Genomic DNA, 15,500 nt, shown 5'->3' with positions numbered 1-15,500 from the left:
TCTATTTTTGTCTCATCAGACCACATGACCTTCTCCCATTACTCCTCTGGATCATCCAGATGGTCATTGGCAAACTTCAGACGGGCCTGGACATGCGCTGGCTTGAGCAGGGGGACCTTGCGTGCGCTGCAGGATTTTATCCATGACGGTGTAGTGTGTTACTAATGGTTTTCTTTGAGACTGTGGTCCCGGCTCTCTTCAGGTCACTGACCAGGTCTAGTTCTGGGCTGATCCCTCACATTCTTCATGATCATTGATGCCCCACGAGGTGAGATCTTGCATGGAGCCCCAGACCGAGGGAGATTGACCATCATCTTGAACTTCTTCCATTTTCTAATAATTGCGCCAACAGTTGTTGCCTTCCCACCAAGCTGCTATTGTCCTGTAGCCCAGTGTCTCCCAACCTTTTTCAGTTACTGTACCCCCAAAATGTTTTTGCACTGCTTTCAGTACCCCTAAAGTACCCCCTCATGTTAATTTCACTTGTAAGTCTATGATGTCATGAGTGTTTTCAAGTACCCCCTGTGGAGAGGCCAAGTACCCCCAGGGGTCCTAGTAACCCTGGTTGGGAACCACTGCTGTAGCCCATCCCAGCCTTGTGCAGGTCTACAATTTTATCCCTGATGTCCTTACACAGCTCTCTGGTCTTGGCCATTGTGGAGAGGTTGGAGTCTGTTTGATTGAGTGTGTGGACAGGTGTCTTTTATACAGGTAACGAGTTCAAACAGGTGCAGTTAATACAGGTAATGAGTGGACAACAGGAGGGCTTCTTAAAGAAAAACTAACAGGTCTGTGAGAGCCGGAATTCTTACTGGTTGGTAGGTGATCAAATAATGTCATGCAATAAAATGCTAATTAATTATTTAAAAATCATACAATGTGATTTTCTGTATTTTTGTTTTAGATCCCGTCTCTCAAAGTTGAAGTGTACCTATGATAAAAATTACAGACCTCTACATGCTTTGTAAGTAGGTAAACCTGCAAAATCGGCAGTGTATCAAATACTTGTTAACCCCACTGTATCAGTAGCCCTGCAACTTGGTGAAAAGCCAACATATATCAACCTGGACAGTTACTATATGGGGTCTTCTGCTAACTCAGGAATAATGATAAGGAGTCCTGTTCATCTGTACAATACAAGTAACAAAAGCCCCCTACTATATAAGGATTTTCCCTGAAAGGACAGTTGTTATGGTGGTTTTGGGGCCCGGGCCCTAGGCCTGTGTCTCTCTGTAAAGGACAGTTGTTATGGTGGTTTTGGGGCCCAGGTCCTGGGCCTGTGTCTCTGTAAATTGACAGAGCCATGGCTCTGCTCAGCCAACATTCCAGTCATTACTGCCCCTGAACACAGATACTGTACAGACATTATAAGTTGCAGAAAAAGAAGTAAAAGGATATAATAATAAATACATTTTCCACAGCTATCTTTTTGAAGTTGTGTTGCCTTTCCTAGACTGATGTTCTCTCACTATTATCTTCCTGATGTCTTCTGACATCTCCTTTTTTCTCGTTATGGTGTGTTTTGCATTCACCTGTGTAGGAAACACCAAACTGATCAGGTTTTTTGTATATTCATCAGAGTCACGCCTAAACACTTTCCTAAAGATCTGTCCTTTGATTGGTTCATTTGGTGCCCAATTATTAACACATCTGATTCTATATTTACCTATCTGATTTAACCAAGGCAATTTGGAGCTTACTTATTTTTTCACCTGCACTAATTATATATTTTTTTTTTTTCTACTACGTGCATGATTTCCTCTAAACCAACAAATGGGTATTGGCAAATATAAACCTGTTAATTCAGTTAAAAGTCTGGTTCTGACTACATTAATATCTTATGGTGAACATCTATAATTGCAGAAGGAGTCAACATTATTTCAAGCAGCTCTGTTTGTCCTAATGCTAGTATCCTAATAAAATGTACAAACAGTCTAAAACATTTTATGAAATTACGGAATTAATATTTATGTTCTAGTAAATGAATGTCAAATGTGTTTTAATCTAATGTGTAATACATTGCTGGAGCCCAGTAATGATGCTTCCTGTCGACACCTCCCTCAATCGACGGAAAAATCCAACATTCCCAAAACACTATCAGGTTTTTGGCCAATTATGCTTCAGAATGATAAACCACATCTGGTAGGAGTTGGCACCCAGCTTTTACTGTATACATATACCCTGCCTAAAACCGCACAGAGCGAGCAACATGGTGATACCTAGTGGCTAAATCTCTACAGAAAGGTTGGATGAAGTTTGGAAGAAACATGGCCATTAAAAGCCACATCTTCCATTTTGTCTTCACTTATCAAGTCCAGATATCGTCATCATGGGCCATCTTTGGTAGAAACTACATGAACCCCTCGCCCCTACACAGGCAGACTTGCCCTCTAGGTGACACGTGACAATGTTGTTGTCAAAATGAGATGTTCAGAGTCCGCAGCTCAACACAAATATCCATGCACATTCATAGGATATATTCACATCCGTTAGATGTGAAAAGGCACTATACACTAAGGTACATATATAAGAGTAAAACATTGGCAGGGACTTGATCTTAGATTTTAGATCTCTTAAGATTTTAGAGCCACATACTTCAGATACACAATTTATTTGAAAGGCAGAAACATTTTTATATAAAAGTGTGTGTGTGTACTGTATACACAGTGTGTGTGCACTATATATTCCAACAGAGTGTGTGTGTACTGTTTATTCCAACAGAGTGTGTGTGTACTGTATATTCCAACAGAGCGTGTGTGTGTGTACTGTATATTCCAACAGAGTGTGTGTGAGTGTGTGTACTGTATATTCCAACAGAGCGTGAGTGTGTGTACTGTATATTCTAACAGAGCGTGTGTGAGTGTGTGTACTGTTTATTCCTACAGAGTGTGTGTGAGTGTGTGTACTGTTTATTCCAACAGAGTGTGTGTGAGTGTGTGTACTGTTTATTCCAACAGAGTGTTTGTGAGTGTGTGTACTGTTTATTCCAACAGAGTGTGTGTGAGTGTACTGTATATTCCAACAGAGTGAATGTGGGTGTGTGTACTGTTTATTCCAACAGAGTGTGTTTGTGTACTGTTTATTCCAACAGAGCGTGTGTGTGTGTACTGTTTATTCCAACAGAGCGTGTGTGTGTGTACTGTATATTCCAACAGAGCGTGTGTGTGTGTGTACTGTATATTCCAACAGAGCGTGTGTGTGTGTACTGTATATTCCAACAGAATGTGTGTGGGTGTGTGTACTGTTTATTCCAACAGAGTGTGTGTGTAGTCAGGGTATGCAAAACAGCCAGTATTTGTATCTTTATTTGTATTTGTTAAGGGGGAAAAAGTATTTGTATTTGTATTCGAGTAAAATTCAAAATAGGCGTAAAGAATCCGTTTTTTTTTTTTGCGTTACACTTCTAATTTACGTTATAGTGTAAGTATTCTTTAATTAAATCTATTATAATAATTATGGATATGGAAATATTGGTTGATATTTTTCCATAAATCCAGCAATGAACATGTAACAAGGAACGTCATTGAAAAGAAAATAACATAACAGTCATTACCTCATCCATGGTTAAACCAACAACTAATAAATACCATTTGTGAACATTATGAACCCCACCACCACCCGTCCTTGTTGGAGGACGCTGAACCGACAGAATGAAGATGTAACAAGGAACGTCATTGAAAAGAAAATAACATAACAGCCAACTCATCCATGGTTAACCAACAACTAATAAAATACCGAGCGCTCTCTGTTGCTGTGTGGAGAATGGAGATGTGTGGAGCAGCCTGTGTCAGTTACCGCTTTTATTCGTTTCCCCTCCCCCGACTGAACGTCACTCACTCACTCACTCATCCAGGCATGTACTGCGGTCTCATGAGAAAACGCAGCTTTTTGATATAACGGTTTTCTTGTTCCCGAATAGAAATATTTTTTTAAGTATTTGTTTGAAATAAGTATTTGTAAAAACCACGTTATTTGTGCCTTTCCGAATACCGTATTCGGGTTCGGCTGCACCCCTAATGTGTACTGTATATTCCAACAGAGTGTGTGTGTGTACTGTATATTCCAACAGAGTGTGTGTGTACTGTATATTCCAACAGAGTGTGTGTGTGTACTGTATATTCCAACAGAGTGTGTGTGTGGGTGTTTGTACTGTATATTCCAACAGAGTGTGTGTGAGTGTGTACTGTTTATTCCAACAGAGCGTGTGTGTGTACTGTATATTCCAACAGAGTGTGTGTGTGTACTGTATATTCCAACAGAGTGTGTGTGTGTAACGTTTATTCCAACAGAGCGTGTGTGTGTACTGTATATTCCAACAGAGTGTGTGTGTGTGTGTACTGTTTATTCCAACAGAGTGTGTGTGAGTGTGTGTACTGTTTATTCCAACAGAGCGTGTGTGTGTACTGTATATTCCAACAGAGTGTGTGTGTGTACTGTTTATTCCAACAGAGTGTGTGTAATGTTTATTCCAACAGAGTGTGTGTGTACTGTATATTACAACAGAGCGTGTGTGTGTACTGTATATTCCAACAGAGTGTGTGTGTGTACTGTATATTCCAACAGAGTGTGTGTGTGTACTGTATATTCCAACAGAGCGTGTGTGTGTACTGTATATTCCAACAGAGCGTGTGTGTGTACTGTATATTCCAACAGAGCGTGTGTGTGTACCTTACATTCCTCTATCATGGATGTTGGTATTTCCTGTCCTCCCCCAGCCCTGCCCCAGTGGAGCAGCAGGATAAATGACACCCAGCTGGACAGTGGGGAGCAGCTCCAGTGGGAGTGCAGAGCCACCGGGAGGCCTAGACCCTCCTATCGCTGGCTCCGTAATGGACAGCCAATTACACAACAGGTATTCACCGACCTACAGCCATGAACAACCCCACACACAAACACACACACTCATATGAACAGTCCAAAATATATTTGGTGTCATGAACATCCACACATCCACCCTCTTAACCCCATAGGTAATCAGATCACATGCTCCCCACTCCACTACAAAGACATCTTGTCTTATCTGAATGTCATGTTTGACAGTTAAGGACTTGGTATTGCAATTTATTATTATTATTACTATTAGTGCTGTTTTGTTGAGTATGATGATCATTATTTATTATTATTATTATTAGTGTTAATGCTGTTTTGTTGATTATGATGATCATTATTATATGTCATGTTAAATATCTGCGACCCAGATGGCAACCCCTTCCCAATGTAGTTTGTTTGACCAGATGTTTCAGGCCCTGGTCCAAGATAGCAGGCTATAGAGAGAACATGGCCTGCCCAGCTGCCCTTAATGAACCGGGCTGTGTGTAAATATGATGTTTAAAGGTGTATTTTGTTGATTTACAGAGCAGGTTGGAGATGGTGAGTGGGGAGCTTATCATTCACAAGGTCCAGCAAGATGACTCAGGGATGTACCAGTGTGTGGCTGAAAACAAGTATGGAGCAATCTACTCCAGTGCAGAACTCAAGATCTTAGGTAGGACTATTTCTTGTTGTATTCACATGACACTATGTTCATCTTTAAATGGCAGCTCCTTGAAGAAGAAAAATAAAATGTTCTATAGAAGTGCATCACTGAAAACTTGGGTTCTTGTCTTTTCCGTTGTAATTCAGCCCAGTTGCAAAGCTGACATTCAATTGTTTCTTGTTGCTTGGAATTGGACTTTCAGTTTGTGATGTCGGGTTGGTTTGTGTTTGTTATTGAGTTGAAACGGGCTTCTGTTCTGGGGAGAAAAAGGCTGAAAGTAAATGGCTTTGTTGTGCCACAATGCCTTTTTGTGGCAAATTTAAATTCTGAGTGGTCTGTTTATATTTGACTCTATAAACAATGAAATAGCTGGATACTGTCATCTGACATTGAAGAGCAACATACTGATCAGGGAGCGATAGCAGAAAAAGAGATTACAACAAAATGTTGGAAAACGCTGATTGGCAATCAATGGTTGGCATGAATAAAACACTGAAGGTGGGACCCAATTGGCACCCTGTTTCAATGGGCCCTTATGAAACCTGGGCATCACCCAGGGTCTCATAGGTGTCTTGAATGCAATGAGACGTCTGTATGCACCAGGTGGAAGACAACCATCTAGCCTGGAGTTGTGAGACGTCTGTATGAACCAGGTGGAAGACAGCCAGCTAGCCTAGAGTTGTGAGACGTCTGTATGCAGCAGGTGGAATACAGCCAGCTAGCCTGGAGTTGTGAGACGTCTGTATGCACCAGGTGGAAGACAGCCAGCTAGCCTGGAGTTGTGAGACGTCTGTATGAACCAGGTGGAACACAACCAGCTAGCCTGGAGTTGTGAGATGTCTGTATGAACCAGGTGGAAGACAGCCAGCTAGCCTGGAGTTGTGAGACGTCTGTATGAACCAGGTGGAACACAACCAGCTCGCCTGGAGTTGTGAGACGTCTGTATGCACCAGGTGGAAGACAGCCAGCTAGCCTGGAGTTGTTTAGTTTGACCCTATTTCAGAGGAGGAATGGGAAACATTGCCAGAGGGCTAGGAGCTTCAGGGGAGGATGGTTGGGGAAAGGAGGTAGATATTTGTGGAAGATTTATCTGCGACAGCCTTACATGGGGACATTCTGAAGCAGTTATCATCACCTGCTGTTGTTGGGCTTCTTCAATTCTATCTCAACTGCAAATGTTACATAATAACATGCTCACCAGAAGACAGAAGCAGGGAATACATAGTTCCTGCTTGAATGCCTGCTTCAGTGTGTAAATAAAAACAACATTTGAATGCTGTCTGTACAATAAACATTAAAACGATGTGCAAGGATAATATATATGGGTGAGGATCATATTGCTGGTGTATAGAGCATGCAGTTTTATAACTATGTAGCTTGTCTGTTATGACAGAATCTTCAGGGGATTCATAGACCTGAATGTAAAGATAGAAAGAGGACCTCTGTCTTAGAATACTACTCTAACACTCTCTCACTTCCTGTCAGCGTCCCCTACTCTCTTTCTTTATTGCTTCCTGTCAGCGTTTCCTACTCTCTCTCTCTCTCTCTCTCTCTCATTTCCTGTCAGCGTTTCCTACTCTCTCTCTCTCTCTCTCTCATTTCCTGTCAGCGTCTCCTACTCTCTCTCTCTCTCTCATTTCCTGTCAGCGTTTCCTACTCTCTCTCTCTCATTTCCTGTCAGCGTCCCCTACTCTTTCTCTCTCTCTTTCTCATTTCCTGTCAGCGTTTCCTACTCTCTCTCTCTCTCTCTCTCATTTCCTGTCAGCGTCCCCTACTCTTTCTCTCTCTTTCTCATTTCCTGTCAGCGTTTCCTACTCTCTCTCTCTCTCTCTCTCATTTCCTGTCAGCGTCCCCTACTCTCTCTCTCTCTCTCTCATTTCCTGTCAGCGTTTCCTACTCTCTCTCTCTCTCTCTCTCATTTCCTGTCAGCGTCCCCTACTCTTTCTCTCTCTTTCTCATTTCCTGTCAGCGTCCCCTACTCTCTCTCTCTCTCTCTCTCTCTCATTTCCTGTCAGCGTTTCCTACTCTCTCTCTCTCTCTCTCTCTCATTTCCTGTCAGCGTTTCCTACTCTCTCTCTCTCATTTCCTGTCAGCGTCCCCTACTATTTCTCTCTCTTTCTCATTTCCTGTCAGCGTTTCCTACTCTCTCTCTCTCTCATTTCCTGTCAGCGTCCCCTACTCTTTCTCTCTCTTTCTCATTTCCTGTCAGCGTTTCCTACTCTCTCTCTCTCTCTCTCATTTCCTGTCAGCGTCCCCTACTCTTTCTCTCTCTTTCTCATTTCCTGTCAGCGTTTCCTACTCTCTCTCTCTCTCATTTCCTGTCAGCGTCCCCTACTCTTTCTCTCTCTTTCTCATTTCCTGTCAGCGTTTCCTACTCTCTCTCTCTCTCTCTCATTTCCTGTCAGCGTCCCCTACTCTTTCTCTCTCTTTCTCATTTCCTGTCAGCGTTTCCTACTCTCTCTCTCTCTCTCTCATTTCCTGTCAGCGTCCCCTACTCTTTCTCTCTCTCTCTCATTTCCTGTCAGCGTTTCCTACTCTCTCTCTCTCTCTCTCTCATTTCCTGTCAGCGTCCCCTACTCTTTCTCTCTCTTTCTCATTTCCTGTCAGCGTCCCCTACTCTCTCTCTCTCTCTCTCATTTCCTGTCAGCGTTTCCTACTCTCTCTCTCTCATTTCCTGTCAGCGTCTCCTACTCTCTGTTAACACACTGATTAAATCCTTGTCAACTTCACTGTGGGACCAAATCTCCTGACACAAAGTTTCTCTCCAGTTCTTTCTTCTAGTTGGTCATTTTAATTTACTTTCTACATTATTGTCCTTGATCCACAGGGAACCAGTCATCATGCTTAGAGAATTTGAATCCGATGTTCTGTAACATGTCATTCACATGTAGTTATTCTTCATGCTAGTCATGCAGCTATACAGTAAATATGTTCTGCAAACATGTCATGCTAACTATCTGCATCTGCACTGTCTGCAGAGACAGAAAAACCAAAAAGTTAGTTGACCGTTACATGCCTAAATGGGGGGAAAAAAATCCCCTTTAGTGAATATATATTTGAAATGGAACGATGTGTCCATGAAGACCAGGAAGCGCTGGCATTCAGATAATGTTTATACAAGCTGACTAGGAGGGACACCCGTGACCCCTCTGCCTCCAGACAAAATGATATGGTTTGGACACTGCTCATGGTGAGGAATGTTCCGGTAACGGGACCCCCAGGCATCCAATCTGCCTGTCTTCCAGTGACCTCTGACCCCCTGGGCATCCAATCTCCTCGTCTCCCTGTGACCTCTGACCTCAGCGAGGGCGTCCACAAGCAGCAGCCATCAGGACAGATTACATCACTAATGACGGGAGGCAGAGGAGCATCACTGGAGGCCGGACAGAGGACCCCAAACGTCCCCGCCTCTGATCCTGTCCCAGATCGGGGGGGGCTGGGGAGTGAGGTTACATGTCGCGCTGCAGGCCAACTTCTCTGGAATGGGTGGGGGAGGGATGGGGGAGGAACAGGGGAAGGATGGGGGAGGAAGTAGGCTCTTGAGGGAGTCTGCTGTCATGCACAGCCAGAAGACCTTTTAGCTCTGACTTGTTCTGATTAAAACACACACACACTAAAGAACACACACACACACACTGAAGAACACACAGACACACACACACTGAAGAACACACACTGATGAACCAACACACCGAAGAACACACACACACACACACACAAAGAATAACACACACACAACGAAGAACGCACACACACACAAAGAATAACACACACACACACACTGAAGAACACACACACACACTGAAGAACACACACACACATATTGCTGATGCTTTTTGATTCCCAGGGTAGATGTCCTAAAAGTCCCCCAACCGTTCCTTGCTATTTGAACTTTGAGAGCTAACACACTTGTAAACAAATTTCCAAGCACATGACTTGGTGCATCAGAATAACTGGTTCAGGCCTACAATAAAACTGCCATCCAGACTGGGCTCTGTCAGTGCTGGGAGATGAGTAGGGGAAGTGGGGGATGAGTAGGGGAAGTGGGGGATGAGTAGGGGAAGTGGGGGATGAGTAGGGGAAGTGGGGGATGAGTAGGGGAAGTGGGGGATGAGTAGGGGAACTGGGGGATGAGTAGGGGAAGTGGGGGATGGGTAGGGGAAGTGGGGGATGGGTAGGGGAAGTGGGGGATGAGTAGGGGAACTGGGGGATGAGTAGGGGAAGTGGGGGATGGGTAGGGGAAGTGGGGGATGAGTGGGTAAAGGGATGGAGTGAGGGAACAGATTGACAGATTGTTGGGATGGAGGGGCAGGCTTGCAGCCAGGGAGTAGTTCTAGCTGCCTGGATTGAGATGTCATTCTCTCCATGTCACCTCCAAAGCATCAGTTTGAATTTAAATAACTGGTGGTGACAAATCCTCCCAGACCCCTGGCCCTGGAGCTCTGCTCAGTCTGCCGGTCTATGCAGAGACAGAGAGAGAACTTTAAACCCATGTCTCCTATTTACACGGTTCTCAACTGCATGACCTTGTAGGATAGCAGCAAATCGTTTGTACCCTGAATTGTATTTAACCTTTGTTTCATCTGTGAGTCACAGAGAGACCAGAGTCTCGTTGCTAGATCATCCCTGCATTTTGAATCAATATTCTGAGGTAGTCGATGCTGAGAGAGCCTCTATTTTACACACTTGGTGTAGTTGGTGACCTGGCATGGTTGACTACAAGTCCAGACAGCTTCTTCCCATATCCTTGTTGTTATATCAGTATTATGAATTAGTGTATTTACCAACGTCCCTTTAAAGAGATTCCTCACACACAAACCAGGGACCATGTTGGTAACATTGCATCGTAGTGGAGATGCAAAGTCATTTTTACACAGTTTACTTTTTATCAAAGGGCGCAACTTTACTTGATTGATTTATATTGAGGCAAGCTTATATAGAAACAGTTATTTGATAGAATAATAAATGTATATTTCATTAAAATGATTACTATCATCATATGGTAACTACTAAACTAATATGCAATCTGAAGCGACCCTGTCTAATTGTTATCACTATGTTGTCCTGCATCACAGCTTCAGCCCCGGTCTTCAACCCCAACCCTATACGCCTGATCGCTACTTTGGGGAAGGACGTGTCGCTGGAGTGTAAACCTAAAGCATCTCCCAAGCCCAGAGTAACATGGAGGAGAGGGGACCGTAGAATACAGCCCAACAGAAGGTACGTGTGACATCTGAAATATATAGGCATGGGCTGTGGGACAGTTTCGCTAACACAGTTTATGTCCAGGTCAAGGCATAATCTGTTTTCAGAAAAACACCCCTGAGATTTTGTTATTGTCCACTTCTGAGATCAATGGAAATGTAATTTATCCCAAACCCTCTGAAAGATGACACAGTGACACAGCAACCAAGACAATGTCAGATACCCTAAAGAACATTTTGTGTCCTACTGTATAGTTTGCCTATCCAGATCCCACTACTTTTTTATTGGTACTGGAAGATTCTGCCACTCCTTAATATTAGGAGTACAGGAACTTGATTCCATTACTTTACATTAGGAGTACAGAAACCTGATTACATTACATTAGGAGTACAGAAACCTAATTCCATTAATTTAGAAATGCGAAAACCTACTTTACATTATGATACTTTATATAATTTAATTCCTTTTCATTTTGAGTACTGGATCCTTATTCCTTTACGTTAGAAGTACAGAAACCTGATTCCATTATGTTAGAAGTACAGAAACCAACTACCATTACTTTACAATAGCAGTACATTAACCTGATTAAGGATCAATGAATTACATTAAGTGTACAGGAACTTGATTCCATTACTTTACATTAGGAGACAGGAACCTGATTCCATTACCTTTTATTATAGGTACAGGATCCTGATTCCATTATTTTACTTTAGGAGTAAAGGAACCTGATTCCATTACTTTACATTATGGGTACAGGAACCCGATTCCAGTAGTTTACTTCAGGAGTACAGGAACATAACTCCATTATTTTAGAAGTACAGAAACCTGTTTCCATTTCTTTACATTAAGGGTACATGAATTTGATTCCATTACTTTACATAAAGGGTACATGAACTTGATTCCATTTCTTTACATAAAGGGTACATGAACTTGATTCCATTTCTTTACATTAAGGGTACATGAACTTGATTCCATTACTTTACATTAAGGGTACATGAACTTGATTCCATTACTTTACATTAAGGGTACAGAAACCTGATTCCATACTACAAACTCTTCCAGAAGTTTATGTGAACACTAATTTCTTAGCATATTTCCCTGGTAATTGTGTAAACAAGTTATATTGATGCACTTCATCTTCCCAGTCATTTAACATTATTGCCCATGGAACTGTCGATTTATGTGCTACATTGGGCCATAGGAACTATGTGCTGTTGTTATCTCAGTTGGTGTTACTTATCTACCTGTGACTGTATTTAGAACTATGATTGATAGATTAGTATGCAGGCTGTGTTGGGAGGTGTGAATTACATGTCAAGTGGAGACGGGGGAGCTAACAGTTCTCAGCCAACAGTTTTCCTCCAGACAATTTGTTCCCAATCAATGATTTCCAGAAGGGCACATATGGAGAGAGCGAGAGCAAGAGAGATTGAGGGAGAGAGAGAATCAATTCTCCAAAAGGATACAATTATATAAACTCATAAACGCCTCGATTTCCCCCTAGATGTAAAACTAGCTGCAGTCCCAGGGTATTGGAGAGACTTGTGTTCTAGCATTGTCGCCGTGCAGAACAGCCTGCAGGAGCTGCGTGTTTACATGTCTTGTTTTAACAAGTTACCATCTCATTACAGTCACTGAAATTAAGTGTCATCGTTTTCACAGAACCCCTCCCACCACATTCAGGCTCTGGAGTCTCTCTTTGTCTCTCCACTCCCAGGGAGGCCTCCTGACAGCCTCGCCTTGTCATTGGATTTCACTTTAATGCATCATCTATAAATCCGCTGCTATCCGTGTGCATATGTCTGTCTGTCTGTATCGGTGAGTGTGTGTGTGTGTGTGTGTTTGTGTGTGTGTCTATGTGTGTATATGTGTGGAAGCGTGCTTGGAAATGGGGCTGAGCTGGAGGGTTGTGGAACATCAATCAATATGAGCGACAGCAGCTGCAATTATAAAGTTGGTGTTCAGTGCTGTGGGCTGATAGTTGAACGAAGGAAAGTGCAGGATGTTAAGAGATTCTGAAAGAAGGAGCAGGATGTTAAGAGGTTCTGAAAGAAGGAGCAGGATGGTGACAGGTTCTGAAAGAAGGAGCAGGATGTTGAGAGGTTCTGAAAGAAGGAGCAGGATGTTGACAGGTTCTGAAAGAAGGAGCAGGATGTTAAGAGGTTCTGGAAGAAGGAGCAGGATGTTGAGAGATTCTGAAAGAAGGAGCAGGATGTTGAGAGATTCTGAAAGAAGGAGCAGGATGGTGACAGGTTCTGAAAGAAGGAGCAGGATGTTGAGAGATTCTGGAAGAAGGATCAGGATGTTGACAGGTTCTGGAAGAAGGAGCAGGATGTTGACAGGTTCTGAAAGAAGGAGCAGAATGTAGAGTTTCTGAAAGAAGGATCAGGATGTTAAGAGGTTCTGGAAGAAGGAGCAGGATGTTGAGAGATTCTGAAAGAAGGAGCAGGATGTTGAGAGATTCTGAAAGAAGGAGCAGGATGGTGACAGGTTCTGAAAGAAGGAGCAGGATGTTGAGAGATTCTGGAAGAAGGAGCAGAATGTAGAGATTCTGGAAGAAGGATCAGGATGTTAAGAGGTTCTGGAAGAAGGAGCAGGATGTTGAGAGATTCTGAAAGAAGGAGCAGGATGTTGAGAGATTCTGAAAGAAGGAGCAGGATGGTGACAGGTTCTGAAAGAAGGAGCAGGATGTTGAGAGATTCTGGAAGAAGGATCAGGATGTTGACAGGTTCTGGAAGAAGGAGCAGGATGTTGACAGGTTCGGAAAGAAGGAGCAGAATGTAGAGTTTCTGAAAGAAGGATCAGGATGTTAAGAGGTTCTGAACAGTGGCGGCTGCTGGTCTTTCAAAGAAGGGAAGCAAATTTTCGGCCTATATTATAACCTTTTGATGGTCTTCATTTGTAGTGACACTCGGGGTCTTTGCGGTCTTTTGGATTATTAATGGCTTCGCTAAAATCAGGTCCACAATATTAGCACTGTCTGCCATCGTGCGCAGTTTCACCCGCGTACGACGCTAGCCTAGCCTAGCCTGTAAAACTGAAACAAGGATTGTGGTGTAGCCTATAATTGTGTGAAATGTATGATGCAAATCGGCTAGCAATTTTGGCAAACAAATATCAAGAAATATTGCAGCAGTTTGACTTTCGAATACACTAGAGAAATCCGCGATGGGACTGAGCGCGAAATAGCTTCAGTGACTTCTTATAGTACAGACCGCTGTCAGTCAAAAGGAGATGCAGTTTGACAGATCGTCAGATCCTCCAATCATCACGTGGAAGCCCGGAGTCCGGGCCAGCCCACTCCTAATTCACCCCCAGAGACGCTGAGCGTCCGTGGGCGGGACATAATCGCAGCATTTGTCCAATCACCGTCTACTTTCGGAGCCCTGAAAGAAACTGTTCTAAGCAGCCCCATTGAAGTCAATGGACGCTTGGCTTCAACAGGGAAATGCACTGTGATGCTGCGAGATTGTATGAGAAGAAAATCGTGTCAGCCGACCTGTAGCTGATTCTGAACTAACTAGTTTTTGAGATGAACATGTTTTAACGCATTTTTAGTCAATACAATTTTACACAATAGTACATATTTGACCATTATTTTTTTTGACATTATAGGGGAAGCCGAGCTTCCCTTGCAGTCTTAAAGAAATCCCCACAGGTTCTGAAAGAAGGAGCAGGTTGTTAAGAGGTTCTGAAAGAAGGAGGAGAATGGTGAAAGGTAGTTAACCAAAGAGTTACTTTCACCTGCTTAAGAACTAGGATAGACATTAAATAATCGACCTGAATTTTTTTATCTATTCCAACCTCCCACAAATATGATCAAGCAAAGTCCTATAGCTCCTATAGGATGGCCAGCAATGCAGCTAATTAATCATTAAATGTCTGGAGTTTGCTTGTTTTCCTGGATGAACTGACCGCTCCTCTCTTGTTCATCTATCGTTGTGTTTGTGACCTCCTGCATTATGAACTCCACTTGGTTTATCTAAATATCGTTTACCTGAATTTAATTCCGTTAGTTCCAGAAAATGTAATTTTTTTTGTTATTCAAGATGAAGTTGCTTAATTTCTGCAGTTGGAGCTACACGGTAACTGAAGGCGAAAAACATCCTAAATCCCAAAACCTATATTTGCCTTGATTGGTGGTCTAAGCTATTTCCTCTGGCACACCTTTACTGCTGCAGCATGGGTTTGGATCTGTCCCACTGCCCTTTCAGCAAATACCCTCTCCTTAAATGAAAAGGGAACTGGTCTTTTTCAGGGGTTAACATTAACAGAATAAGAATATTGACCAGCAGAATGCATTAATCATTTTAAAATTAGCATTTTTGTCATGACTTTCAGTGCAATCAGCTAAAGTAAGTAAGCATCCACAGATCAAAGGATTACAAATGTACATGTTTTATGAATAAACTGTTAACCCTTGTGGTGCCGTAACTGAGGTTAAGGGCACTACTTCCAAATGTATTTCGTATGTTGAAAATACAAGACGTTTGTACTGTACACTAGTTTTTCCATTGTTTTTTTTGTTATTTTAATAAGTGATGTCTGCCCATTTCTGCTCCTATTCCCAGGACTACTAGATATTCATCAAAGCACTAGTTGACACATCAAGTTTATGTTCTGTTGTTTTGCTGACGGGTTAGAAACTCAATCATGTATTCTGTTTTTATTATGTAGCAACTGGGGCATCTGTTCAATGAATGCCCCAAAAACATTATTCACATTCACAGCAGGTAACCACGAGTCACTACATACAGAACAATTCACACTAACAACAAGCAACAACGAGTCCCTACATACAGGACAATTCACATCCTCA

The 15,500-nt window shown here is 42.6% G+C and overlaps 1 protein-coding gene across 1 annotated transcript in view; it reads left to right on the top strand.

Annotated features, from left to right (window-relative positions):
- cntn5 (contactin 5) overlaps positions 1-15,500 on the top strand; it is a 344,921-nt gene that overhangs the window by 250,076 nt on the left and 79,345 nt on the right. The window contains exons 10-12 of the mRNA XM_029121761.2: positions 4,716-4,852; positions 5,356-5,485; positions 10,552-10,696. Of these exons, the coding sequence (XP_028977594.2) occupies positions 4,716-4,852; positions 5,356-5,485; positions 10,552-10,696 (412 nt within the window). The remainder of the gene's footprint in view (positions 1-4,715; positions 4,853-5,355; positions 5,486-10,551; positions 10,697-15,500) is intronic.

Source organism: Esox lucius, chromosome 1 (assembly GCF_011004845.1).
Source record: "Esox lucius isolate fEsoLuc1 chromosome 1, fEsoLuc1.pri, whole genome shotgun sequence".
Taxonomy (NCBI): domain Eukaryota; kingdom Metazoa; phylum Chordata; class Actinopteri; order Esociformes; family Esocidae; genus Esox; species Esox lucius.
The sequence above is the reverse complement of the archived record's forward strand: the minus strand, read 5'-3'. Positions and strand labels throughout refer to the sequence as shown.